At 36.9% G+C, this 27,287-nt stretch overlaps 8 protein-coding genes across 9 annotated transcripts; 4 read left to right on the plus strand and 4 right to left on the minus strand.

Moving 5' to 3' along the window:
* Positions 1–1,241: 1,241 nt before the first annotated feature.
* Positions 1,242–1,771, minus strand: LOC18029478 (heat stress transcription factor A-4a). Its single transcript, XM_006413771.1, has 2 exons — positions 1,553–1,771; positions 1,242–1,430 (listed from the first exon to the last, which is right to left on the minus strand). The coding sequence occupies exons 1-2, from the start codon at positions 1,769–1,771 to the stop codon at positions 1,242–1,244; spliced, it is 408 nt and encodes a 135-aa protein (XP_006413834.1).
* Positions 1,772–2,316: 545 nt separating this feature from the next.
* On the minus strand, positions 2,317–3,728 carry LOC18029479 (alpha carbonic anhydrase 4). Its single transcript, XM_006413772.1, has 7 exons — positions 3,636–3,728; positions 3,272–3,484; positions 3,092–3,198; positions 2,870–2,972; positions 2,637–2,795; positions 2,476–2,529; positions 2,317–2,394 (listed from the first exon to the last, which is right to left on the minus strand). The coding sequence occupies exons 1-7, from the start codon at positions 3,726–3,728 to the stop codon at positions 2,317–2,319; spliced, it is 807 nt and encodes a 268-aa protein (XP_006413835.1).
* A 1,241-nt stretch (positions 3,729–4,969) lies between these two features.
* On the minus strand, positions 4,970–6,172 carry LOC18029480 (transcription factor bHLH162). Its single transcript, XM_006413773.2, has 3 exons — positions 5,998–6,172; positions 5,502–5,870; positions 4,970–5,185 (listed from the first exon to the last, which is right to left on the minus strand). The coding sequence occupies exons 1-3, from the start codon at positions 6,124–6,126 to the stop codon at positions 5,111–5,113; spliced, it is 573 nt and encodes a 190-aa protein (XP_006413836.1). The 5' UTR covers positions 6,127–6,172; the 3' UTR covers positions 4,970–5,110.
* A 3,217-nt stretch (positions 6,173–9,389) lies between these two features.
* Positions 9,390–12,126, plus strand: LOC18029482 (probable 3-hydroxyisobutyrate dehydrogenase, mitochondrial). Of its 2 annotated transcripts, XM_024149408.1 has the most exons (10): positions 9,390–9,553; positions 9,878–9,966; positions 10,043–10,157; positions 10,383–10,533; positions 10,699–10,781; positions 10,883–10,978; positions 11,107–11,249; positions 11,332–11,416; positions 11,563–11,642; positions 11,815–12,126. In XM_024149408.1, the coding sequence occupies exons 1-10, from the start codon at positions 9,440–9,442 to the stop codon at positions 11,900–11,902; spliced, it is 1,044 nt and encodes a 347-aa protein (XP_024005176.1). In that variant the 5' UTR covers positions 9,390–9,439; the 3' UTR covers positions 11,903–12,126. The 2 variants fall into 2 exon arrangements, with proteins under 2 accessions (XP_024005176.1, XP_006413838.1); XM_006413775.2 differs by lacking the exon at positions 9,390–9,553 and having other exon boundaries at positions 9,878–9,919.
* Positions 12,127–12,418: 292 nt separating this feature from the next.
* On the plus strand, positions 12,419–16,846 carry LOC18029867 (small RNA 2'-O-methyltransferase). The gene is given in 11 exon segments (XM_024149946.1): positions 12,419–12,492; positions 12,982–13,232; positions 13,311–13,412; positions 13,496–13,778; positions 13,781–13,946; positions 14,036–14,296; positions 14,382–15,337; positions 15,429–15,583; positions 15,694–15,810; positions 16,060–16,179; positions 16,285–16,846. Coding segments are annotated over 10 exon segments (2,799 nt in total). The 5' UTR covers positions 12,419–12,492; positions 12,982–13,010; the 3' UTR covers positions 16,702–16,846.
* Positions 16,847–17,558: 712 nt separating this feature from the next.
* On the plus strand, positions 17,559–22,418 carry LOC18029868 (small RNA 2'-O-methyltransferase). Its single transcript, XM_006413777.2, has 10 exons — positions 17,559–17,582; positions 18,136–18,417; positions 18,495–18,584; positions 18,696–19,153; positions 19,246–19,482; positions 19,697–20,697; positions 21,038–21,189; positions 21,304–21,420; positions 21,591–21,710; positions 21,807–22,418. Exons 2-10 carry the CDS (start codon positions 18,166–18,168, stop codon positions 22,263–22,265), a joined length of 2,886 nt encoding a protein of 961 aa, XP_006413840.1. The 5' UTR covers positions 17,559–17,582; positions 18,136–18,165; the 3' UTR covers positions 22,266–22,418.
* A 225-nt stretch (positions 22,419–22,643) lies between these two features.
* LOC18029869 (protein POLLENLESS 3) lies at positions 22,644–24,425 on the plus strand. Its single transcript, XM_024148758.1, has 5 exons — positions 22,644–22,850; positions 23,093–23,305; positions 23,388–23,536; positions 23,621–23,689; positions 23,765–24,425. The coding sequence occupies exons 1-5, from the start codon at positions 22,644–22,646 to the stop codon at positions 24,423–24,425; spliced, it is 1,299 nt and encodes a 432-aa protein (XP_024004526.1).
* Positions 24,426–24,592: 167 nt separating this feature from the next.
* On the minus strand, positions 24,593–26,624 carry LOC18029870 (tubulin beta-9 chain). The gene is made up of 3 exons (XM_006413779.2): positions 26,132–26,624; positions 25,571–25,840; positions 24,593–25,466 (listed from the first exon to the last, which is right to left on the minus strand). The coding sequence occupies exons 1-3, from the start codon at positions 26,523–26,525 to the stop codon at positions 24,796–24,798; spliced, it is 1,335 nt and encodes a 444-aa protein (XP_006413842.1). The 5' UTR covers positions 26,526–26,624; the 3' UTR covers positions 24,593–24,795.
* Between the last annotated feature and the right edge of the window lie 663 nt (positions 26,625–27,287).

The following is a 27,287-nucleotide window of genomic DNA, read 5'->3' on the forward strand; positions in this document are numbered from 1 at the left end:
GAATAGTATAAATTCAAACTAAAAAAAACATTTATTTCGATGAATTGCATTTCTTTTTTTTTGTCGTCAATCAGTATACGATTTACAGTATGTGTTTATTCACTAAAATGGCAAAAGGTTTTGCAGGTTTAATCATGATAAACAAATCCTGATTTGGATATTTTTTAATCTAAATTAATTTATTTCACTTCAATATTCTGTCATTCTGTTCCATCGACATCGTCCGTACTCCTTACACAAAAGCTAGGCAATCACAATCCAAAAACTCACCTCCCGTTTTTGAGTTTTTTTTTTCTAATCATTGTTCGTATATTAAAGGAACCACGTGAACTTGAAGGTGCAGGACTAGATGGAAGGAGACGATATGTCGATATCATAATAAGACACACATATCATGATACACACGTGCCAGTATCATAAGTTAGTCAAAAACTTAAAATCTAACTAAAGCATACCAATCTCCACGTGAAACACATTTTTTGACTTGTTTATTAGATATCAAATGTTAAATAGAACAAACAATGATTATTGATATAGTAGGAGTATATTAAGACTTACAACGTATTTACGTGCAGTAGGTCTGTAAGAGAAACAATCAAGAATGTACAGTGTCATTTTGTTTTTTTTTTGTCTTTTGGTTTTTAGTGTCATCTTGTTGTTTTATGCTTTTGTATACGCTCTGGAACTATGCATTGTGTATAGAATCAAATCCGAATTAGTTTAAATGTATGGAACAATGTTAGCTTAACTTTGATGGTAATGTATTATTTTAAAGAATTGGATTATTGGGCTGCTGTCTAAGGAAAACGTAAGCAGCACCTGTGAAAAGCGAAAAACCCTCACATCAACAAAGCAAGTGAAACAACCACAAAACTCATGAAAAGTAGATTATTCGGTTTGGATTGTATCTCAACAGTCATCATGTCCACTAGTCAGACTCAAAGCGGCAGGAGAATGTTGGTTTGTTTCATCATTCAACACAATATATTTTGGTTGTTGTTATTAAAATAAAGATGTTCAAGGAAGGAACATTCATCACAAGTTTCTAAAGATGAATAAATAACAGAATGGCAATACATATATAAGATACTACAAAACATACCCGCAAATTTCTTAACAAAGAAACTAAATTAATAAAGTATTGGTTGATAGTAAATTAATATAAAGTATTGGTTGATACAAGGGTAGCAAGTGAAACAACAAGAACAACAAACTCTCATGGAGATAAATAGATTTGATGATCAGCCAATTCGTAAAAGATCCAAGCCATTGGCTAATTTTCTTTCTCTAGCTTGCTTTGCAGCAAAACATATACGCCTCGACCTGGCATGAGACTTGGCCTGCATCTTCCTCAAAAGATCAGGTCGACCTCTCACAAAATATTTGTGCCCAAATTCCATGCGGTGCTCTCCACTTATTTTTACAAATCCCTAACAACAACAACAAAAACACATAAAAAACAAAAAAAAAACCAATAATCAAAACACACACACACACACACCACACAGAGATGATGTATATATAATAATCTTGCAAAATCTGAAAAACTTACATATTCTTTAAGCTTGGAGTAAAACTCTTTGAAATCGTCGCATACCATTGCTCTGCAATTGGTAAGAATATTGGCGAGAAACTCTCCAGCATTCCAGATGATGAAACTTTTGTTGTTTTTGCCCCAAGAGATTATCGAATCCGTCGAAGGATCATCCACAGCTCTGTATATACCCCTGTAGAAGAAGTGCAAACCGATTGGGAAATTTTCGAGCTTCATCCCTAAACTTTTCGACTTCTCTCTCTCTAATTAATATCCCCACCGAAAAAAAACGATGAAACAAACCCTAGGAAGAAATCCAAAATATATATATATATATATATATATATATTTGTTTACTCCTCGTTTTTGGGCTACTAAATGATTTTGGGCTCAACTGTATTGACTTCTCTCTCTCGTTCGCGGGTTAAATATATGTATTAGTTTAATACAAATATTACTCGCGGGGTTAAAAACTGAATTATATGTAATAATCCTAATTTTTTTCTGAAATCAGCAAAAACTTTACATCTCTGAATTTTATCAAACTACACGTTCAAAGATGAATCATGTTATGTATAACTCCCAATCATGTAATTATTGCACACCGTTTAATCTTTTATATCTCTCAATCAACTCACTTTCTTCTCTATTTATTCTCTTTTATTCTTAGAATAGGATAAGAAATGAAATATAAAAAATAAAAATAATCAATCCAATTTATTGATTTCTTAATTCAAGTTTCGGACAGTCTCGATATTACAAAAATAAGTGAATACAATAATTCAAACAACATTTGGATCGTAGAACCAAATCGATCTTCCATGTGGGTCTTGAACCGGTCTTGAATTGGTCTCATAACCCTATTCAGTTTAATTAATAATTAGTAATAAATTGAATAATTACTACCTAATAAAATTACAATAGCAGTATCGACTACTTACATCGTCCACGGCGTTCCTTAGAGCTGCAATTTGCTCTTGCGATATTGTGTTCACCTACATATACAATTTTTTTTTATAGAAAAAGTTTCCCAAATTTTGCATTTTGTAATGCATAAAAATGTTATTTTTTATTAATAAATTATAAAAATATTAAGACATACCTTTTTGACGATGGTCCAAATCACACCTTCAGTGCAGGGAGGAACAGTGAGAGAGCCAATGTATCTATAGAATTTTTTGGTTTGAAATCTAATACTTCTTGGATCCACAATCCCTAGACTCTTCTCTTCTTTCTCCACTGTTTTTATTCCATTTAGTAGCTGCATTCAAAAATAATTATAAACCATTCTACATACTATCTTTCTATATAATATATTTTGTTTTATATTTTTACCCTTGTGAGGAATTCATTAGGTTTGCCCAATCTATAAAGAACTCCAATCACTGCAGTTTGGCCCCGAGCACTCGTGTGAACCATGTGTAGCTCCATGTCATACCTGTAACACATTTACAAATAAAATTAGAGTAATGATCATCTAATTATTATTATTTTTGTTATTTGCCATTTGTGAGGAAAGGCTCATTAGTTAACGAGATGGAGAAGGAAAACACAAACCGAGTTCCGTTAACGGTATGCTCAGACGGTGAATGCCAATGGCACTGCACCAATTTAAACTCTGTACCACGTATTGTTATTTTCCCAGCATCTCCTTTCCACGATACCTATTTTTTCATTATTGTTATCAGACCATGGTTTGTGTAATAATAATATTAATATAGTTAAGAAAAATCTTACCATAATGTCATGTCCTCGGTTCATAATTACAGCCGGAGCTGGTTTGTAGTCTCTGCTCCATGCTTGATCACGAATAAGACTAACTCTTTGGTTAGTGAGATCGATCGGAGATTGAAATTTTCCGGTGTTACAAACTTTCCAATGAGGATTCACTTTGCTCCATCCCTCTGGTCCTTTATCTGGATTTTGCTCGTACGTAAATGCTGTTTCATCCTCTGTTTTATAGTCAAAATTAATTCAACAATATATATATAAGCACTTAGTCTCTTTCACTTTAGCAAAAAAACAAGTACTAAGTTTGAATAAAAGTGAAATTTTGATTTTGCAAAAGTAAAAACATACCGACTTCATTCTTTGATGGGGCTTTTGTGTCCGAATCAGCGAGGGAAATATTAGGGAAACTTAAATAGAGGAAAAACAAACCGAAACAAAGAATAGCTTTTGTGTTAGGATCCATTCTCTTTATTTTTTTGAGATTTGATTTTGCTTAATGCTTATTATGTTCTTGAGAATTTTTTTTGGATATTTAAGGGTTTAGAGCTAGCCTATTTAAAAGGATGCTTTGGTGGGGGTTTGTTTTGCTGTTTTGTGTTATGGTTTCTGGCTTTCTACAGTTGATGAGATTATTAGTTAATGATTTGGTGTCTTTGTAAGACAAAATAAAACTGAAGACTTAGTGAACAAAAAAAAGGGACAAATTTAGAGTTTTCTAATTTCGCTCTCAATAGTATGTGAAAATTTTGACAGATAAGAAAAAATGACCTGGACAATAGAATTAAATTCGTGCATAAGAGAATATGCTCAATGCAGAACAAACAAAATTTAACCACCAAACCATAAAGTTACAGAAGTTATACACTAGTATTGATTTTTGTTAAAACAAAATAACAAACATAAATGGCGGTTCCGTAAAATTGAATTAAGTGTGCAGATTAATTCAGACATTCGGAAGTAATAGAGCCACATTAACAAATGTATGTACTTTTTTTTATCAAAACATAACTTAAGAGATTTATCAAATTACTTTCCGTCCTACCGTGTGTTATATTAAAAAAAAAAAACAATCAATCAATCTTCATTAACAAATATACGTGAACCACTGAACCCTAGACACAAAACTAATCTTCATCATATCAGCATTAGCCAACAGAGCTTGTGCAGTCCATTTAGCCAACTTTTTCCCGTTGGTCTTCAATTCCGCAGCTAAAACCGCAACTCTTTGAGTTTCAAGCTTCTGCCTCCAGTCAACACCAGAGTACTTTGGATCAAACTCGTTTAGAGAATTTAAAGTGAGGAACGATCTCTGATTGTTGAGATCAAAATGCATATTATGATATTATCAACAAGCTTCCATCTTTTATACCTAAACGCAACAGAAGCAATCTCCTCACCTTCATTAGCGAATGGATTCGCCTCATCAAAAACGTTTGCTTCTTCCCATCTCTCACCAAAACCTGCTGCGAAAAGTTCTGATTGATATAAGCAGCTTCCACACCTACTCGAGTAAGCAGAGTTGATATCATCTTTGGCAAAGGCTCTTGGGATGTCTCGTGCACAGACAACAGATCAAGCATATGGGCTTTGAAAGAACAATATTTGGGCTATTTTGATCATTTTGAGCATGTATATTGTTTTTTCTTTAATTATATTTTTGGTTTCGCTCTGGAGAATTATTATCCCAACCATATATCCCACAGCTTTTAGAGTATAAATTATCTTATGAAATATCACTCTCATAGTACAAGATGCAATTCATCGAAAGGACCAATAAAGTAGAAACGAAATAAAATAAAAAGCTGCAAAGAGATAGAGGAAAAGGGATGCACATTAGAGAGGATATTAGTTAACACTGTTCACAAGTTTCTTCAGCCTCTCATAAATTCTACTCCTAGCTCCATAATCACAATCTTCCACCTACACTTAAATTATAACTAAATTAACAATCAGCAAAAAAGAAATCATCAAGGTACATCTATAGAAATATAGTACTAGTCAATCAACTAGTTAAACAACCTACAATCAATTGGATGGGACCGATGTAGTTTCTTTGCATTTTGAGCGCATTCTAAAAGTTAAAAACGAGTAACACGTTGCATATGTTAGTTCACTGACCTAGCTTTGAATGTATTCGGTGTGGCTTATATCTAATTTCAACATTGTAGTAGTAGTATCAATTTTTTTTTCCTAAGTCTCAGATTGAAAATATTTTATTGGATTTACCAATATATACCTTGCTATGAATGGTGTGGAAGACGGCATCATCAACAATTGAGTATCCAGCATGAGAGATCTCAGTTCCTAATTCCTCAGTGAGAACGCGAATGATCTCATGATAGAACATAAACTTGTGTTCCAAGCTTGTCACAAGAAAGATGTGGAGAATCGAACCGGTTTCTTGAATCTCGATTTTTGGCAATCTTCTAGGCACGGAGATGTCGACACTCGAAGACATCGATGAAGATCCACTGGAATTCAATTTGTCGAAAGCTGCGGTTGCAAGAAGCTTCCTCTTCCTTTCTCTCTTTTTCTCTACGTTCACTTGTAGTTTCTTGATGTAGGATGCAGCTTCATCTAGCTGATCAGGTAGCGTTAAAGGCTCCTAACCATTAGAAACAAGAAAATGGTTTATATATAATAATAAATAGATAAGAATGGAATCACAGATCATATATATATATATATATATATATGTATAATATATCAGAGGACCAAGAAGAAGGAGAAACCCTAGAAGTTTGAGGAAGAAGAGAGTTAAGTTCCGAGTAAAGAGCTTTCATCTGAATCCTTCTATTTTTCTCAATCGTTTTGCGATCTGCAGATCTTGATTGACTTGTGTTTGAATGGCTCTGATCCATATTGTTTTTTTTTTTTTTCTGCCTTCTTGAATTGTTTCACATAGGCCATTAAACTCAATATTAACCACACTTATATAAAAAAAGAAGTTAGTTGGTTTAAGGGACATCTTAGTTCTCCTAATGATAATTAGTTTGTGCTAATAACAGTTTAGCGAAAAGGGGTTTGTAAAGGAAGATGGGTATATATACCAAAAGGCAAAAAGGTTACATGTGTAGAAAAGCAAGACAAAGTAAAAAAAAAAAAAAGTAAACTCTTTAAACATAATTCTTGACTTGTTATGATTATTTTTTTTTTTGTATTCATATAGTTATATATGAGCTTGTTACATTGGACGTAAGAAGAGATCAACAATAATTTATAAGAGTCATGAGTCAATGCATCATTAGTTTTGAATTGAAAATTCACCAACTCTCAATATCATACAAAATCACATAAAATGTGAGAACGAAACCAAAAAAATTAATATACATGAGACATGATATTATGCATCGCCTATAAACTTTAAATTGGAAGCTCATTAACTCCAACATGGTTTTTCATAATATGCATATTTAAATCAAAGATTTGCTAAAACGGACTTTGTGACAAATAATATATTCAAATTTTGGATCACAAGCTTTGTATATATAAAATTTTCCCTCTAAATATAACGCGTACTTTGAATTTTTGTTTTATAGAAGTTACTCAGTCCCTCCAGTCAATTGAGTTAATCGTACTTAACATTTACTTGCTATAAATATTTACACTTGTACTATATGACATTCTGATGATTTGTAGTTGAAAGATGAAACCAATAAGTTGAGAATCTAAACCCATAATTTCCTCAAGGTATAATCAATTTTCTTTTGATCTGAATACCATCATTGGAAAAACACGTAAGAATTGTTTTCTAGATATGTAAAAAGGAGAAGGATAAAAGAAAATGTTTATGAAATGGAGATTGGTGGGGATAGTATGGTCAACTTTTTCGCTAAGGCAATGCGTGGATGTTGTTGGACCACTAGAACATAGTCGACATAGTGAAATGCTCGTAATCTTTTGTTCCCATCACCAATTTGTAGATGAATCTTTATCAAGTGTTTCTCTTTTATCATGTACACACTAGATTGCTGTTTTATGTCGGATGCTTACATCATACGTATTACAATATTTTAGAATAACTATTTTTTTATTGAATTTGCTGATACGGCTAAATTAGGAATCGAAGTATTATTATAACATTCATTTTTGTGAAACAAAGAAATCTTCAAACATACCGCTTAATTTAAGAAACGAATGGAGTAACATTTTAAAATCTGTAATAAATCCAGTTAAAAATCAGTAAAACCTTAATAGCATAATGGTTCCATAAAGTAAAGCTCATGAACTTACATTCTCCATACATCAAGGCATCAAAGATAGCCCTCTAGCAAAACGCTTCCACCTAATTGCTTAGGCTGCAAATCTTTCACTGCTTTTGATTCTAACCAGTTCATCGACGCGACCTGTCTCTCATCTTTCGTGCACCATTCCGGCAAAACCTCAACCATTATCTTCTGCAACAGTTTCTGCTCAAATCCATCTCTCAGAAGCACTTCAAGGTCTTTAATGTTTCCCCTCAAATCCAACAAGACACTGCATAGTCCACGGTAATCCAAGATGGAATCCAAATTCATTTTTTCCAATACCACGGTTTCAATACCAGATTTGTCAACTTTAGTCATCACCACAAAATCAGCCCACACATCTGAATGAAGCTTCATACTCTTTTGCTCTGCTGAATTTTCGTTCGTGTCGTCGTCTTTGAACAGTTTGTCTCGGAAGTTTTTCTGGTCTTTTTGTCGCTGGTCCATCACACTTACTTCTATCTTTTTCAGCATTTCTATTGCTGCACGAGAATTTTCTTTTCCTCTGTTCTGATGACTTTCCTCTGCAATCGTCATCTTCTACATCAAGAAAAACTCTGCTTCGAAGACTTGATTTTGATGATCTATCTGGTCTATCAAACTTTCTGTTCTGATGAAAGTTTTCTGCATTTTCATCACTGCTGCCTGCGACCGCTCCTTTTCTCTGTTCTAGAGACATTCGATCATCAACCTCAATCAACCTCTGTTCATGTTTAGCATTTGTAGCAGCTATAAATCTCTGAGTTTCGAAATCTACTGTCAGTAGATTCGAAAAATCATGTGAATCCTATCAATAACAACACAACAATTCAAATAAAAAAAGTTAGAACTGATTATCAAAGTTTGCAGTGTTCATCACGATAACAACGACAACAAAACGCAAAATATAACAGATTAATTTGTAAAAGCTGAGACCAAAAGTATATAGAGAACAACTCTTACAAAATTATCCATTGAATCAATTCTATCTCAAGCTCTCAGCTTGGATCAGCTCTTTTACTTTGCTCTAAAACAATTAAGTTTCTATTACAATCTACATCGCAAACTCCCAAAACAATCAAGTTAGGTCAACTGTGTTTAAAACTCAAACACTCTACTATAGATAGAGGGTTTAAATCAGCATTATGAATCAAATCAAACCATACCGATTTGAATTTCAGCTTCTAAACCATTAAAAATCAAACCCGCGGACAAAACCCATTAATCCAGGAATTTGTCTTGGTCTAATCCACTAAATCCGCTAACCGCAACGGACTAAACTATAAGATCCACTAATTAGTGGGTTATAAAAAATTTGTCCAAACCTGTCCTACGGATCTAGATAGACTAAACCCGCGGATCTATAGTCCGTTTGAAACCCCTAATGGACGCCAAAAAGTTTTAGTCAATATGGTTTTTAAGGCTTGTATTTCTTTGCCTTTAGTAACGATAAAATTGTCATTTACTTCCATAGAGAAATTGAGACGACATTGGAAAAATAAACGATAATTACGCAGGCATTAAATCTTGGAAGAAAATTGCAGTAATGAATTGCAGAAGTAATAAGAAAATGTGGAATAAATGAATCATGAATTTATTTCAATTATCCCGGAAAAAAAAAACTGTAATCAGTAATGTAATACACATTTATTAGCAGTAAAATGTAGAAGGGATATAAATACCACGTACGAGTATGGGTCCCACATGCTGACCTCGTTGACTAGTTCAGAAACCCAAGGGAAGACCGGAAAAAGACAAAAGGCAGGCTACTTATTGGACTTTACTGATTATTTCGAAAGTATAATGTTCATTATCAGAAGAGACTAAGAAATCAGGGGTCAGAATTCAAAATCTAAATTTGAGTCTGAGATGAGAGTTCCGTGTGAGTCTTACTCACTCTCATGGCAATTTACTAAAAAACTGCACTTTGGTTCCGAGAATTTCATCAATGGCGATTCGCAGAGCGCTTTGTCTTTCCAAATTGAAAACCAATTTCGTGTTCGGGTCTTATTTACGGTTTCACCGATTCTCTTCGTCATCACAGCATTCAAATCAATTTCAGGTTCTGCTTTTTAAGTTTTCTCTCTGACTCAGAGGTTTCTTGTGTTTGGACTCCTTTTTTTTGGTATTTTTTCAAATTTTCTTGTCTATCGGAAAATATTATCTCTTTTTCTCATGAGCCACTAGAGTTTGCTTAAGGATGTTCGTCAGAATTTTGGGGGACGAAAATATCTTAGCTTTAATATCTCTCGCATAATTTTCAAAAATTTTGGTGGCCAAATTGTTATTTTTTGCTTGATTGCTTATCCATATTCATCAATTCCTGCACAAACAAATTTCTGGATAAAGTTTGTTAACGGCAGAATTTGTCTCATTTTTTCTCCAGAATGTTGGTTTCATAGGGCTTGGAAACATGGGATCAAGAATGGTGAATAATCTTGTTAAAGCTGGATTTAAAGTTACTGTTCATGACATGTAATATGCTTCTCCCGCTTGCTCCCTGTTGTTGATTGACTTTTCTCATACATATACTTTGTGTTTGATTTCACAGAAACCGTGATGTTATGAAGATGTTCACTAAAATGGGAGTCTCTACTAGAGAAACTCCTTATGAAGTTGCACAAGATAGTGAAGTTGTGATTACGATGCTGCCTTCATCATCTCACGTAAGTTATTATTACCTCTACGAAGAGTTTTATATTAGAACAAATCTTGAAGATCTTCCTCTGAGTTGTATGATCAGATGATCCATAATTGAGTAATAACTAGTGTATGAGATAGTATTGTTGTTGGTATTAGATGGTTCAAACTTGAAAGAATGTAAAATCTTTAAATTGTGTTCTCTTGATTGGGTGTATTTTTATAAAGAAAAAGAATTGTAATTCATGTAGGTGATGGATGTGTACACAGGGACAAATGGATTGCTTCGGGGAGAAAATGCTATAAGACCCGCTTTGTTAATAGATTCATCAACTATAGATCCACAAACAACCCGGAAAATCTCGCTTGCTGTTTCTAATTGTAAATTGAAAGAAATGAGAGGTAAAGCATGGATTGGATTTGAACGGAAGTTTCCTGAGTAAGTTATGAGTTATGACTAGTAGAAGTTCATGAACAGCATTTCTTGCTGGATGTAGGCCTTAGACAACATAATCGTTGTTTTGGGATTGTCTGATTTTAAACATTTTCGAGCATCTTTGACTGCAGAAAATTGGGAAAAGCCAGTCATGTTAGATGCTCCTGTCTCTGGTGGTGTTCTTGCTGCAGAAGCCGGTACACTTACTTTCATGGTATGATTTCGACCCCTCTTATTAGATGCTCATAACAATTTATAACATATAGTTTGGCATCTTACCTATACAAGCGCAATTTGAGATTGCACGTTTTGTAGGTTGGAGGTCCTGAAGATGCTTACTTAGCCGCTAGACCAATACTTGAGTCAATGGGTAGAACTTCCATCTACTGTGGTGGTTCAGGAAATGGATCTGTATGCTACAATATCTATTATCTTGAGTATATTAGTCTCTACAATTCTTTAAGGATGTATTTTTTTAATGTAGACTGAGAAATTCTTCTGCATTCATTGCATGACATGTTCTTTTTTTTCAAACTTAGGCTGCAAAGATTTGTAACAATTTGGCAATGGCGGTGAGTATGCTCGGTACTTCAGAAGCCTTAGCTCTTGGTCAGTCGCTTGGAATATCGGCCAGCACTTTGACAGAAGTTTTAAACACATCTAGTGGCCGATGTTGGAGTAGGTATGTAAATGAAATGACCTCATAGCATTGATAGTTCTTTTCTCTCAAATTCTTAACTTCATTATGTTCTTAAAAACAACAGCGACAAATACAATCCAGTTCCAGGAGTAATGAAAGGTGTGCCCTCTTCAAGGGATTACAATGGTGGTTTTGCATCCAAACTTATGGTCAGATTCTTAACAACTGTTGTTATATATTTGATCCTAGAATCTCTCTTCTTCTTTTTTTTCCAGCATCCTAAAATCTCTCTTAAACACAATGCTTTAGTTACGCAAGTCTTTCATGTGTGTATTGTTATATTTCAAAAATGTAGGCTAAAGACCTAAATCTCGCAGCAGCCTCAGCTGAAGAAGTTGGACACAAAATCCCATTGATATCTAAAGCACAAGAAATGTGAGTACTTCATTAGTCTTTTCTTCTATAAGTTTTCTCCTTGAAAGATGTTTTGTTCTGAACAAAGAGGGCTTGTGAGTGATGTCTATTGGACTTAAAACTATTTAAAATTCTTTTATGAAGCAATGCACACATATCATCAAGCTAGAGTTTTATTTATTTATTTTTGCAGTTACAAGAAAATGTGCGAGGACGGGCATGAAACAAAGGACTTTTCGTGTGTTTTTAGACACTTCTACAATGGCAAGGATGAAGTCTGAGACAATCTTTACAACGACCCTGCAAAATAATATGCATCCGAATCTGAATAGTCGGTTTCTTCGTGCATTTATATTGTTGGTTTTCATTACAAAGAATAAATATTTGTATGGTTGTGAATCTTGTGATGTGTTTATAAAGGGATTTGAAATGTAATTTTGATTCGGAAAATCTCTTGTTTGTGTTTTTTTTAACACACACACAAAAACAACTCTTGTTTGTGGCATTACTCTTGCATTCACCTTTCAAATTCAAAGTTATTAAGCTAAAAGTTAAAAGTTCCAAACTTTCATTTACCATCTCCCACAAATTAAGGAAAAAACATTCAATCATACCTTTTTGGTAAATGGACATTAAATTATACTTGCCCATTTGGTAACATCTTTTTAAGTTTGTTTCTAAAGTTGTTGTGAAGAGTAAATGGTCTAATAATGGGCTTAGGCCCATAAAAGGACATCCCACACTTGTAATGTCCAAAAAAAAAACCTCGCTTTTCCTCCCACCTCTACTGCTTCTCTGTTCAAAAATCCCAACCTTTCTTCTCTGTTTCTCGCTCAAACTGGTTATCACATGCCATTTCGCTTAATTCAAGGTACGTATTTCATTCTTGGTTGGATTTCTGCATCTGGGTTTCTTCGGAAATTTGACTTCATCGACTCATTTGTTTCTGTTCACAACGATTTGTTCACCCAACGCTTTTTCATACTTCTTTCCCGCGAAAAAATCTTTGCTTTACTACTCAAGTTCTTCTGTTTTCATCTCTCCGTTGTCTCTGTAAAGTAAAACCTAGTATTTATTCGGTTTTAGTTCGTTTTCATTATTCATATTTCTCATTTTCCACTTTGGGTTTAACTATTTTGTTTGTTGCGGAACGAAGATTCAACGATACTGAGAATTCAAGTCCTCACCTTTTTATTCTCTTAACTCACAACTAAACCCGGAATTTTAGTCATCTTCTTATTACAGCTCTCTTAGAAACCCTAATTTTTTGGGGGTTCTGTGCAGTCGCACTGTTTGCACAAAAAGTTATAGTTTTTCCTGATCTTGGCAAATACATATGTACTTCTTTTGTTTGTCCCAGTGTATTGAAGAAGCTACAGTGAGTTTGTAATGGTGGGTACGGAGAAGCAGACTCTTACTCCAAAGGGAATTATACATGAGAAGTTTGGTGTTAAAGCAATTTACAAGATCGAGGAAGTTCATGACTCTTCTCAGAAACGTCCATGCCTTTATCGATGCCACTTACAGCTACCAGACTTTTCTGTTGTGACAAATGTCTTTAAGAACAAGAAGGATTCTGAACAATCTGCTGCTGAACTGGCTCTCGAAAAGGTATGCTTTTGTTTAAATATCTCTTCTGTGATGGTTTATCAGATTATGTTGAAGAAGACAATACTACTCATGTTGCAGCTAGGCATTCAGCCTCCGGATGATGATGATGATGATGATGTTACTGTGGAGCAAGCTTGGGATGATATCGTTGAACGCATTAAGTATATATTTTCTGATGAGGTTAGTAGGTCAAAAACCAGTTTCAGATTCTCACATGTTTGTAAATATGACTTCATCAACTTTTAAAGTTATTGCCATTACAGTTTCTTTCAACTGATCATCCTCTAAGTAGTCACCTTAGAGCGGCACTACAAAAAGATGGTGAACGTTTTGGATCAGTTCCTGTTTCTGTCATTGCTACGTTTGATGCAAAGATTATCAGTCGCTGTAAAGTGATTAATCCTTCCGTGGACTTAGATCCTAACTTGGCCATGTCCTGTGTCATGGAGGCTGCTGCAAAGTTGTCAGACTACATTGTCGTATCTCCGCATGTAGCTTCACTTCGAAGGAAAAATCCATACCCTCCAGCAATTATAGAAGCACTGGCTCTCGTGTTGAAAGCATAAAATTTGAAGCTGTATATATACGATGTACCACTGGTGGTGAAGAGGTTGTTGAGCAAGTCACTCTTGATATTTCTTCAGAGCAGTATTACTTGGATATTATTGCTGAAAAGCTTGGTTTAAAGGATGGCAGCCAAGTGATGATATCCAGGTGGTTAAATTTGTCTCTTTTCTGTAATCAAATTGAGCTTTCTTGGTGTTAATCTGATGTTTTAAAATATTGTTGGTTTTTTTCAACAGGACGATTGGCAAAACGTCCTCTGGCTATGAGTGTAGGGTTTACTCAGCCATTCCTGAGTTGAGGTCTTTTGATAATTCATGGAAAGCACATGGGAAACGGCCAGTTGCTGAATCATCACATTTGGAAAAGTCACGGAATGCAAAAGCAAGTTTTGTTTGTGGTCAAGATGTTCATGGTGATGCGATCGTGGCATCTGTTGGTTACCAATGGAGGTCCCATGGTCTTGAACATGATGATGTAACCTTAAAGTCATTTTACAGGTCTCTACTCCTATCAACTTTTGCTCTCTTTTCATGTTTTGTTTTGCCTTTGTAAATCTCATCATGTTTTGTTTGGCTTGTGTAGGATATGTTGCGGTATCTCTCCTAATGGAATTTATAAACTCTCCCGAAAAGCATTAATTGCTGCGCAGTTGCCTTTAAGATTCACTACAAAGTCTAGTTGGAGAGGTCCACTCCCCAGGGAGATTCTCTGCATGTTCTGCCGCCAGCAAGAACTAGCTGAGCCAGTCTTTACTATATCTACTGCTCCTGTGAAATCAATGTCTGACTTACTAAGATCATACAAGAAGTTGAAAGACTCAGAGTCGGATAATAACAGCAATCAGTATATGAGCTGGGAAACTGAGGACTCAGACTGCGATGATACCAACAATCATCATTATAAGAGAAGGGAAAAAGAGGAGGAACCAGGATCAGGGACTGGGTATAGATGTGAAGTGAAGATTCTCTCAAAGTCTCAGGATTTGGTTTTAGACTGTTCACCGGGAAGCTTCTACGAGAAGGAAAACCGTGCTATTCAAAATGCTTCATTGAAAGCCCTCTCATGGTTTAGTAGCTTATTCGATGACCTGGATGCTGACCCGGAACAACCACGTTATACGAATCAAGACCTGGATTGGTTTTATCAACGGAATATCATGATCAAAGGGACTTTTCCAAGTAGTAGAAGATATAAAGAGCCCACCTCTAGATCAAAGACCACGGGTATGCATTCATACACTCGCGATAAGAAGCGTGTTCAATCTATACCTAATGGTTCCATGGTTAGTATAAGCTATTCTGTGTCCGTGGACGTAGACCTTGGCTTTTCGAAGAATGGTAAACCTTTAAAAGAACTCATCGAAAGCAATGAAGAGATAGAGTTCGAGGTAGGGAACGGATCTATGAATCCACATCTTGAATCAGTTGTTACTCAGATGTCTGTTGGCCAATATGGTTGTTTTTTAACTAATCAGCCTTCTGAAGGGTTGATTTTGGCTGCTGCCAGTGATACTGCGAGAACTCGCTCACTCTTATCAGGTAATGCTTCTAATGTTTTACAGGAAAGTCTTAACATTGTCTGTATAAACAGGTGTTTTGATGATAAGTTGCTTTGCTTTTAATGCCACAGAAATCTCAGCAGGTTTGGAATATCATGTACATTTGTTGGGAGTGAAAGGGCCGACAGAAAAACGAATGGAGGCAGATTTTTTCAAACCTACACTTTCAATACAGCGTGTTGAATTTGCAGTGAAACATATCAAAGAATTATCAGCTTCTAACCTGGTATGCTCTTCTTGTTTCTTGTTTTATCAGTACTGTCTTTATGCTTATTGTGATTCCAAATTCTTTCTGCGACTCCTTTTTTGATATTCCAGTCTCTATACTTGTTGCAGGTTGACTTTGGATGCGGATCTGGAAGCTTCCTAGGCTCTTTACTTGACTATCCAACTTCACTTCAAACCATTGTCGGTGTTGACATCTCACAGAAGCGTCTTGCCCGTGCTGCTAAGGTATGCGAAATCTTACGCACACCACCATCTTCTATACGTTTATTTCACTTGTAGACTTAACTTGATGAGACTACTAATGCATCTTAAAAACTGGATATGTGTTTGATCAAATCTGTATTTACGCTAGTCATGAGTCGTGTAACAAGTGAGGCTCCTACGTGGTTGTTTTTTTATATCATTATAAAGAGATGGATGAATGAAGATTGTTGATTTACATCAATATTTTCGCATGTTTTGTTTCATTTTCAGATGCTACAATCAAAATTAAACAAGGGAGCTGGCAACCTCAAATCTATTATACTCTATGATGGTTCCATCCTCGAGTTTGATTCCAGGCTGCATGACATTGACATCTGCACTTGCTTAGAGGTCCCCTCCTGTTTTCTTATTTCGTTTTTTCACTCTTAGCATTCAAAATTTTGTGAGAAAACTGTCTTTTACAACATCTTGTTTTACTTTACATATAATATGTAGGTCATTGAACACATGGAAGAAGATGAAGCCTGTAAATTTGGTGAAACAGTTCTAAGCTTGTTTCGGCCGAAACTTCTGATTGTCTCCACACCAAACTACGAGTACAACACAATTCTCCATAAGTCTGCTCGATACCACCCAAAAGACAAATCCATGTCACATCGGTCCAAGTTCAGGAACCATGACCACAAGTTCGAATGGACAAGGGCACAGTTTAAACGCTGGGCATATAAGCTCTCCCAACGCCATAACTACAGGGTCGAGGTAACCGGTGTTGGAGGGTCTAATGTGGATCCCGGGTTTGCTTCTCAGATCGCTGTTTTTAGTCGACAATCTTTCTTTGAGGTTGATGTTGTTGAAAAGGTCGCAGAAGGTTCGATGCAGTCTTATAAAGTCATATGGGAATGGAAAAGATGAGCAAGTGGAGACAAAAAAAAAGACTAAATCTTTGACAAGAGTATCAACCAGAATAGTCTTCAAGTTTGTAGCTTTAGAACTTGTGCTAGTTCAGTTTCTTCATGTATCTTCCTTATCACACTCTTGTTTGTGGTCTTATAATCTAATCTACTTTAGTTTTTAAATCAGTTTAACCTTAGTTAGTGATCAAAACAACTAAAACTAATGATTTTAAGAAAAAAAGTCTAATAAACAAATTAAACGCAGATTGAGGAATAAATAAAGGGGACCATTTTGCCTCATGTTCTCCTATTTCAAACTCCTCATAGGTTGATGGAACGGTTTAACAAAAATGGTTTTGGTGTCCTTTTTGCAAAAAAAAAAAAAGGTTTTGGTGGGAGCTTTTTCAAATGGTTAATACTTTATAGCGTCGAGTTTGACTCTATTTCGATATTTTTAAGGTTAGTAAGCCTTTGATTCTTTGATATATATTGAGAAAAAGACATCTTGAAGATATTAAACAGTCAGGGCTACTCAACCATGGAACATAAATATAGAGATTAGAGCCCTTAATCAGATTGTATTAACTTTTTTGTTATTTATTTTTAGAGTTTATAAGTTAAAAAAGACAACTAAAATGGGTATATTTTGATTTCATATCGTTTTTAACCCATAACATGAAGGAATCATGAACCAAAAAAAGGTGGAACTTGGGAAGAATTTTAAATTTACTCTTTTTTGTAAGAAAAGAATAAAGAAAGAAAAAAGAAAGACCTTTTGCACGATTTCACACAACTAAATGACCAAAACACCCTCATTCCTCCCTCTAAAACCCAACACTCTTCTCTCTCCGATGCTCTCTCCTCAGTTCTTCTACATGTTATTCCGCTAAACTTTTAAAGGTATGTAGTTTGATTCTTGGTACTTTATGTTGTTGTGTATCGTTTTGCAATTTCTGGATGTTTTTTTCTTTCTGAAATTCAGTTTCGTTTTGATCCATCGTTTCTGTTCATGACGATTCGTTTCTATTAATGCCACTCAAGCTCTTTTTCCCTCTACTTACTTTTACGCAAACCCTCTATCTCTACTTCAACGAAAAATCGTTGCTTGACTCATTTTCTTGTGTCTCGTCTCTCTCTTTATCCATCGCATGTGCATAAAACCTACCACAGCAATCGATTCTGTTTCTTTACCATTATTTGTTTTCGAAACGAAGACTCTAATCAGATAATCAGGACAATTGGTTAGATTGAGAACATTGAGAGTGTGGGAATTCTGGTTCAATTCGAAACCTTTTATTTAATTTTAATGTTTTGTATGGCTCTGATTTTGAATGGTCAAGGGTAAAGTCATCTTCTTCTTGTTTTCTTAGAAATAGGCCTTCACATTTTGCACAAAAGCTACTAACTTTACTGCTCTTTGGAAATATTTATATTGACCCTTTGTTTGTCTCAGTGTATTAAAGAAGCTACATTGCGTTTTGTGATGGCGGGTGGAGGGAAGCAGACTCTCACTCCAAAGGCAATTATACACCAGAGATTTGGTGCTAACGCAAGCTATAGAATTGAGGAAGTTCATGACTCTTCTCAGAGTGGTTGCCCAGGGTTAGCAATCCCTCAAAAAGGTCCATGTCTCTATCGCTGCCATTTGCAGCTACCAGACTTTTCTGTTGTATCAAATGACTTCAAGAAGAAGAAGGATTCCGAACAATCTGCTGCTGAACTGGCTCTCGAGAAGGTAAGCTTTGCATAAATACTCTCCTCTGTAATGTGTTATCTCCCATGTTAACGAAGACAATACTATTGGTGTTGCAGCTTGGCATTCGTCCTCAGAATGATGATCTTACTGTGGATGAAGCTTGGGATGATATCACTGGACGCATAAAGTACATATTTTCTGATGAGGTTAGCAGATCAAAAGAAATTTCTGATTCTATAGTCTTGTAAATCCCTTGAAGAAAATTGTAACTTATGAAGTGTTATTGGCATTAATGTTTTAAGTTGTTGCGATTGCAGTTTCTTTCAGCTGAGCAGCCTCTGGGAGCTCACCTTAGAGCCGCATTACGAAGGGAGGGTGATTGCTGCGGCTCAGTTCCTGTTTCTGTCATTGCTACATTTGATGCAAAGATTAACAGTCGCTGTAAATTTATCAATCCTTCTGTGGAATCAGATCCCTCCTTGGTCATTTCCTATGTCTTGAAGGCTGCTGCAAAGTTGTCGGACTACGTTGTTGCATCTCCGCATGTAGCTTCACTCCGAAGGAAAAATGCATACCCTTCAGAAATTGTAGAAGCACTAGCTACTCATGTACCTGATTCCCTAGATAGCAAAGAAGTCGAGGCTGTATTTATACCATGTAAAGGTAAGGAGGTTGTTGAGGCAGATGCTCTTGATATTTCATCAGGCCGGTATTACTTGGATGTTATTGCTGAAAGGCTCTGCTTGAAGGATGGCAGTCAAGTGATGATATCCAGGTAAATAAAATTTAGTTTTTCTATAAAGAAGTGGAGTTTTCTCGGTGTTAATATGGTATTATGGTATGTAAATATTTTTTGGTTTTCAACAGGACTCTTGGCAAAGCTTCCTGTGGCTCTGAGTGTAGAGTGTACTCTGCTATTCCTAAGTTTAAGTCCTCGGATAATTCTTCGGAAGTCTCTGGAAGTGCAAATGAAGCTCGGAATGCACGAGCAAGTTACATTTGTGGTCAAGATATTCACGGGGATGCAATTTTGGCATCTGTTGGCTACCGATGGAAGTCCGAGGTTCTTGACTATGATGATGTAACTGTAAAGTCATTTTACAGGTCCATTTTCTCCTATCAACTTTTGCTCCGTTTTATGTCTGGATATTGCCTTCTCACATCTTCTTTTACCATAAGGATTTTGCAAAAAACAATGCATTACTTACGTCTATTGAACTCTCAAGTAATGCATTTGATGTTCGTCTTGGCCTTCCGATGAAGCACTGCATATCTTATCATGCACTGATACATGACATTGGCTTTTTGGCTTGTGCAGGATATGCTGCGGTATGTCACCCAATGGCATCTACAAAATCTCCCGAGAAGCATTACTTGCTGCGCAATTGCCTGTTTCATTCACTACAAAGTCTAGTTGGAGAGGTCCACTCCCGAGGGAGATTCTCTGCATGTTCTGCCACCAGCACCGACTAGCAGATCCTGTCTTTTCCGTATCTGCTGATCCTGTGAAATCGTTGTCTGACATATACAGATCTCACAAGAAGTTGAAGTTCTCCGGATCTGATGATGACGATGATGAGAATTTGAATAGGGAGAAAGAGGATGCACCAGGATTAGTGCATGGGTATAGATGTGAAGTGAAAATTCTTACGAAGTCCCAGGATTTGGTTTTAGAATGTTCACCGAGAAAATTCTATGAGAAGGAAAATGATGCCATTCAAAATGCTTCACTGAAAGCCCTCTTATGGTTTAGTAAGTTTTTCGATGATCTGGATGTGGGTGGATCAGATACAGATGACGACCAGGATGTTAAATCTCCAAGTACTAATGTTTTTGCGGCTCCACCTATTCTCGGAATTGGAGACAGCTCAAAGACCACGAACGTGCCATCGCGAGAGAAGCGTGTTCAATCTATAACAAACGGTTCTGTGGTTAGCATATGCTATTCTTTGTCTTTGGCAGTGGATCCTGAACACTCGGGTGAGAGTGAATCTCCAAGCGAAGATATTGAAAGCAACGAAGATATTGAAAGCAACGTTGATATTGAAAGCAACGATGATATTGAAAGCAACGATGATATAGAGTCTGAGGTGGATGCTGAACATCCATGTAATTGTGAACCTTCAATAGATCTCATTGAAAGCAACGAAGAGTTTGAGTTTGAGGTAGGAACTGGAGCGATGAATTCACATATTGAATCAGCTGTTACTCGGATGACTGTGGGTGAATATGCTTCTTTTAATACCACACTGCCTGCTGCCAAAGCTTTGATTTTGGCTGCTGCCTCTGATACTGAGAGAATCCGCTCGCTCCTATCAGGTAATGCTTCTAAAGTTTACATTTGTTGCAGGTCATAGGATAATCTCTTAGAACGTTTTTCTGGTTGGAACAGAGAAAAACTTCATCAAATGTTGACATTTGTTGCTGCCTTCACCAGTGTACTAAGTCTAGAAATTTGATCTAGTCTAACCAGTAATTATCAAGCTTTGATTCTGCTGAATCTATGATAAATTTACTTTGCTGCATACTCGTCTTTATCTGTGACTATAAGAGATTCCATGGAGCATGAACAAAAAAATAGACCTATATCTGTGACTATAAGAGATTCCATTGACATAATATGTGTGATAGTGATGGATTCCTCTAATTGTATGCACAGCACGTCCAACTTTGGATTACAGTATACTTTTGTTGGGAGTGAAAGGGCCGACAGAAGAACGAATGGAGGCGGCTTTTTTTAAACCTCCACTTTCAAAACAGCGTGTTGAATATGCAGTGAAACATATAAAAGAATCATCAGCTTCTACTCTGGTATGCTCTTCCTGTTTCTTATTTTATCATACTGTCTGCTTTCTTTGAATTATTGAAGACTCTTTTTGGTGAATATTTGACAAGCGTGAGATGGCACCTCTATACTTGTTGCAGGTTGACTTTGGATGTGGTTCTGGAAGTTTATTAGACTCTCTACTTGACTATCCAACTTCCCTTCAAACCATTATTGGGGTTGACATCTCGCCGAAAGGTCTTGCCCGTGCTGCTAAGGTAACATAACTTGATGAGCCTAGTGCATCTAGAAAACTTTATATGTGTTTGATGAAGACTGCATCAGTGCATCTCATGAGTCGTTAAGATGTCAAACTCTCTGTTTAATGCTATCAAAAAATAGATTATTGTTTACATTGGTTATTTTGTTTCTTGTGTTTTAATTTCAGATGCTACATGCAAAACTAAACAAGGAAGCTGGCAACGTCAAATCTGCTACACTTTATGATGGCTCCATCCTCGAGTTTGACTCTAGGCTACACGACATTGACATCGGCACCTGCTTAGAGGTTCTCTTATTATCTACTTTCTAATACTTAGTGCATGTTCAGTCAAAAGATATCTTTCTGGTTTTACTTCACATATAATATGTTCCGGATCTGTAGGTCATTGAACACATGGAAGAAGATGAAGCCTGTGAATTCGGGGTAAAAGTTCTAAGCTTGTTCCGGCCAAAGCTCTTGATTGTCTCAACACCAAACTTCGAGTACAACACAATTCTCCAACAGTCTACACCAGCAACCCAAGAAGTGAACCAGCCAGAAGACAAAACCGAGTCACAGCTTCCCAAATTCAGGAACCATGACCACAAATTCGAGTGGACAAGGGAACAGTTCAACAACTGGGCTTCTAAGCTCGCTGAACGCCATAACTACAGCGTCGAGTTCAGTGGTGTTGGTGGGTCTGGTGAAGTAGATCCCGGGTTTGCTTCTCAGATCGCTGTTTTTAAACGAGAAGCTTCACCTGAAGATAAAGTTGTTGTTGAGAATGTTGCAGAAGGATCGATGCAGCCTTATAAAGTCATATGGGAATGGAAGAAAGGCAATGGAGAGAAAAAAGACTGATCTTTTGGAATCTGATGATGTTCTTCAGCTATAAAACTCAAAGCTTGTTTAGTTATTTTGCCTTGGATAATGTTCAAATATCCATTGCCTCTAGGCTACTCTACTGACAGTTGAAGTTTTAAAAAGTTAGATTAATGCAAATTACGCTTTTGCCCCAGCATCAAAGTTTGTTTCATTTTATATACGAGTCCTTGAAATTTTGAAAGTCTCTGTTCTTTCTCCGACGCTGAGTCTTTCCAGCGAAAGCATTTGGGTATTTGATGATCTTGCACTTTTTGCTTTTGTGTTCTTGATCGTTTACTTGGGACGATCTCTGACGAACACGAGAAATTGAATTCTGGGAAATCTTTCTGGAGAAATTGACGAGAATCGACGAAAATGTGTCCCTGCGAAGATCGTCGACCTCCGCCAGGGGCTTTCTGGACTCCGCCGCCGACGTCGAACACGAGAACAAGAGATCATGCGGCGGCGATGCCGATGTCGGAGAGGAGGAGACCATCGTCGTCGGAGAAACGTGATCCCTTTCACATTGTACACAAGGTTCCTTCTGGTGATTCTCCTTACGTCAGAGCCAAACATGCGCAGGTATGATAGATTTTCCCGGGAAAATCAAAGAAAGTGAAATTTTTCTTTTGACCTAATTTAGTGTTTCTAAATCCTTCTCCTCTTTCAATCCAAAACATGTGAGGATTTCTCTTAACGCATTTTACACTCTGTCGCTGAACCAATCTTTGAGCTCAATTTTTCAGTGATGTTCTTGATTCTGTGTTTATTAAATATGTATATGATTGTGTTTTGCTAACATATGGAATTCTGAAAAAAAACAGTTGGTATCTAAAGATCCGAATCGAGCTATATCTTTGTTTTGGGCTGCGATAAACGCCGGAGATCGAGTTGATAGTGCATTGAAGGACATGGCAGTTGTGATGAAACAGTTAAACCGATCTGATGAAGGAATCGAAGCCATCAAATCCTTTCGGTATCTCTGTCCTTTCGAGGCTCAAGACTCCATTGATAACTTACTCCTCGAACTCTACAAAGTAATTAAGAAACAACTCATCTTTTTTCTTCTGATGCAAGTGTTATGGATGTTTTCTTATACTTCAAAATGGGTTTTCGCAGAAGTCAGGGAGGATCGAAGAAGAAGCTGAATTACTTGAGCACAAGCTGAAAACACTCGAACAAGGAATTGGGTTTGGTGGTAGGTTCATTAGAGCTAAAAAGGTTCAAGGAAAACATGTCACGATGACTATCGAGCAAGAGAAAGCAAGGTGACAAAATTATTCTTCTCTTCTTCTCTTAATGAGTACGTTGTCACTTGAACTGACTTCTTCATTGTTGTTTGAACATTTTAGGGTACTAGGGAACTTGGGCTGGGTTCATTTACAGTTACATAACTATGGAATTGCAGAGCAGCATTACAGGTTTGGTTCTTGTTACCAAATACGAAATATTGACCTTGTGACTCTTTCTTATATGCAATTATTATCAATGAACAGGAGAGCTTTGTGTTTGGAATCAGACAAAAACAAAATGTGCAACCTCGCCATCTGCTTGATGCGTATGGGTCGGATTCCAGAAGCTAAATCTCTGATTAGTGATGTAAGAGATTCTTCTGCAGATATTGAATGTGGGGATGAACCATTCTCGAAGTCTTATGACCGAGCCGTTGAGATGTTAGCAGAAATAGAGTCGAAAAATCCAGAAGATGATGGTCTCTCGGATAAGTTCTATGCGGGATGTTCATTTGCAAGAGGAATGAAGGAAAACAAAGCTCCTGGAATCGCAAACAGGAACTACTCACATGTGTCTTCTTCTCCAGCATCTGTTGGGCCAAACTCTGCAGGACTATTTACACAACCACGGGGATGCAAATGGGATCAGAGAAAATGGAATTATGAGGAAGAGACGAGAGGTGCAGCTCGAAAGCTTTTGTTTGAGAAACCTTTTGGTTCTGAACGTGTTCGAATTTTGAAGAGAGGAGAAGAAGAACCCATGAAGGGAAAGAAGCTGGACCACAACATGATTCATGATCTCCATGAATACATCAAAGATAATGCAGATTGTATGAAGAGTGGATCTAAGAAAAGCTGGGCAGATATCGCTGAGGAAGAAGAAGAAGAGAGATTGCAGGCAGAGCTTGAAACTGCAGCGACTTAGGATCTTACCGAATTGGTTATATCAAGTTTTTGGTCTGAGAAATTGTATAGGCTTGACAGACATAACAAAGAAGCATAAGGGATCTAATCGTTACTGGTTATATCAAGTTTTTGGTCCGTGAAATTGTAAAGGCTTGACAATGAAATATTTTCATAGACAAAACAAAGAAGCATAAGGCATATATTTGATTACACTCGAGAACAAATCTTAGTTTTTTTTTGGAAAATTATTCAATAACAAAACACACAGCACAAAAAGAGAGGGAATTCAATTCAAGGAACAAAACATAAAAGAAGAGATAAAAGAAATGAGTGCGACGACTTACATCTTGTGTGAAGCCTTACAAAAGTAGTAATCAAATCATATTTTCTTAAGCTTCTTCTTCTTCTTCGTCCTCCTCATACTCCTCTTCACCCACTGTTGCATCCTGATATTGCTGATACTCTGCAACGAGATCATTCATGTTACTCTCAGCTTCAGTAAATTCCATCTCGTCCATTCCTTCTCCTGTGTACCAATGAAGGAAAGCTTTTCTCCTGAACATGGCAGTGAACTGTTCACTCACACGCCTGAACATTTCCTGGATCGAAGTCGAGTTTCCTATGAAGGTCGCTGCCATTTTTAAACCCGTGGGAGCAATATCACAGACGCTTGATTTCACGTTGTTTGGAATCCATTCAACAAAGTATGATGAGTTTTTGTTCTGGACATTCATCATCTGTTCATCGACCTCTTTGGTGCTCATCTTTCCACGGAACACAGCAGAAGCTGTCAAGTAACGGCCATGGCGAGGATCAGCTGCGCACATCATGTTCTTCGCATCCCACATCTGTTGCGTTAGCTCAGGGACACTCAAGGCACTGTATTGTTGAGATCCTCTTGATGTCAATGGTGCAAAACCAACCATGAAGAAGTGGAGTCTTGGGAAAGGGATAAGATTGACAGCGAGTTTTCTAAGGTCGGAGTTTAGTTGACCAGGGAACCGGAGACAGCATGTGACACCACTCATGGTAGCTGAGATGAGGTGGTTTAGGTCACCAACTAAGGAAACCACAGAAGAAAGAAGAGCAATGTCAGGGTTTTCAAAGTACATTTTGCATAAATATTGGAAAAGAATACGAGGAGAAATGGTTTTATAAACTCACATGTAGGATTAGCAAGCTTCAAGGTGCGGAAACAGATATCGTAGAGAGCTTCGTTATCCAAAACCATACATTCATCAGCATTCTCAACAAGCTGGTGCACGGATAGTGTAGCGTTGTATGGCTCAACCACAGTGTCCGAGACCTTAGGTGAAGGGAAAACCGAAAAGGTCATCATCATACGATCTGGATACTCCTCTCTGATCTTTGAAATGAGAAGAGTTCCCATGCCTGAGCCAGTTCCTCCTCCCAAAGAATGACAAACTTGAAAACCTGTTCAAGGAATGTGAATCAGAGACTGGCGTGTCACGAATCTCAAGCCATCACACTGACAAAAATTACAGAAACAACGCGCATCGACGAAGTCGTCAGATACATTTCTTAGGTAGCAGGGAGATCTCTAGTAATCACAGAGAAAACCTCGCGCGAACAATGAAACTCGAGAAAAACGAAGACGTATCTAATAGCAGATCTAGATTCGAGTGAAAACCTAATAGATCAAACACAAGCAGGGAAAAATGAGATTCATAAACCGAAAACCTAGAAAATGAAAGCGTATCTCACCTTGAAGACAGTCGCAGTTCTCAGCTTCCTTCCTCACAACGTCAAGCACAGAATCAATCAACTCAGCTCCCTCCGTGTAATGACCTTTCGCCCAGTTATTCCCGGCACCAGACTGCCCAAAGACGAAATTATCCGGCCGGAAAATCTGACCGAACGGCCCGGATCTGAGAGAGTCCATGGTTCCAGGCTCCAGATCCATGAGGACGGCGCGTGGAACGTACTTGCCACCGCTGGCTTCGTTGTAATAGACATTGATCCTCTCAAGCTGTAGATCTGAGTCGCCGCAGTATTGGCCGGTGTGGTCGATGCCGTGCTCGCCGCAGATGACTTCCCAGAACTTAGCACCGATCTGGTTTCCGCACTGGCCTCCTTGAATATGAAGGATTTCTCTCATTTTCAGCAGGTATTTTCTCTCCTTGGAATCGCTTGTCTTTTTCTCGAGAAAATGTGAGAAAAATTGGCGACTCCCCCTCGTTTATTTGTTTGATTGAGGGGTATAAAAACAAAAGAATCTTTGAATGGGTAGTAATCGGCTATATATAGTTTACGTCCTTTTTTACTTAAAATTCTGAACTTATTTGCAGTATGATCCTTGTATTTTTCTTGATCTCGTCATAATACCCTACAATAATCGTTTTCTGTTTTTCGGATTTGGTTTCTTTATGTGCTGTATGACAGCGAATCAAATGAAATATCTTTCCATAGATATTTTGTGATCAATAATAATATAAAACTAAAATCCCTCGTGAAAAAGACATAAAGGCAAACAGTTTTGTATAGTTTTTTTTTCTAATTTCCTTTTCACTTGGAAAATTGTTTAGTTATAAAGTATTTTTGATTAGATCCTTTTCTCCGCCGGATATTGAAATTGAAGACCAAAAGATTCGAATTTGCGTCATCAGTGGATTTTACTTTTGTTGTATTTAACTAATTTAGTAAGTTGATTAATATTTATTACACCATTAATAGCCATTTACTTATTAAGCAAATCACCGTAATAACCTAGATTAGCTGACGATAAGAATCCGAAATAAATGGCTTACAGGCCAATGCCAATAGTTGCCAACCCATCACAGTGCTTAATATAGTAGATACGTCGAGTATGATTACAAGTTTTACAACACTCATCAGTTAAAAGTTAAAACAAAACAAAACA

Source organism: Eutrema salsugineum, unplaced genomic scaffold (genome assembly GCF_000478725.1).
Source record: "Eutrema salsugineum unplaced genomic scaffold, Eutsalg1_0 scaffold_1, whole genome shotgun sequence".
Lineage (NCBI taxonomy): Eukaryota > Viridiplantae > Streptophyta > Magnoliopsida > Brassicales > Brassicaceae > Eutrema > Eutrema salsugineum.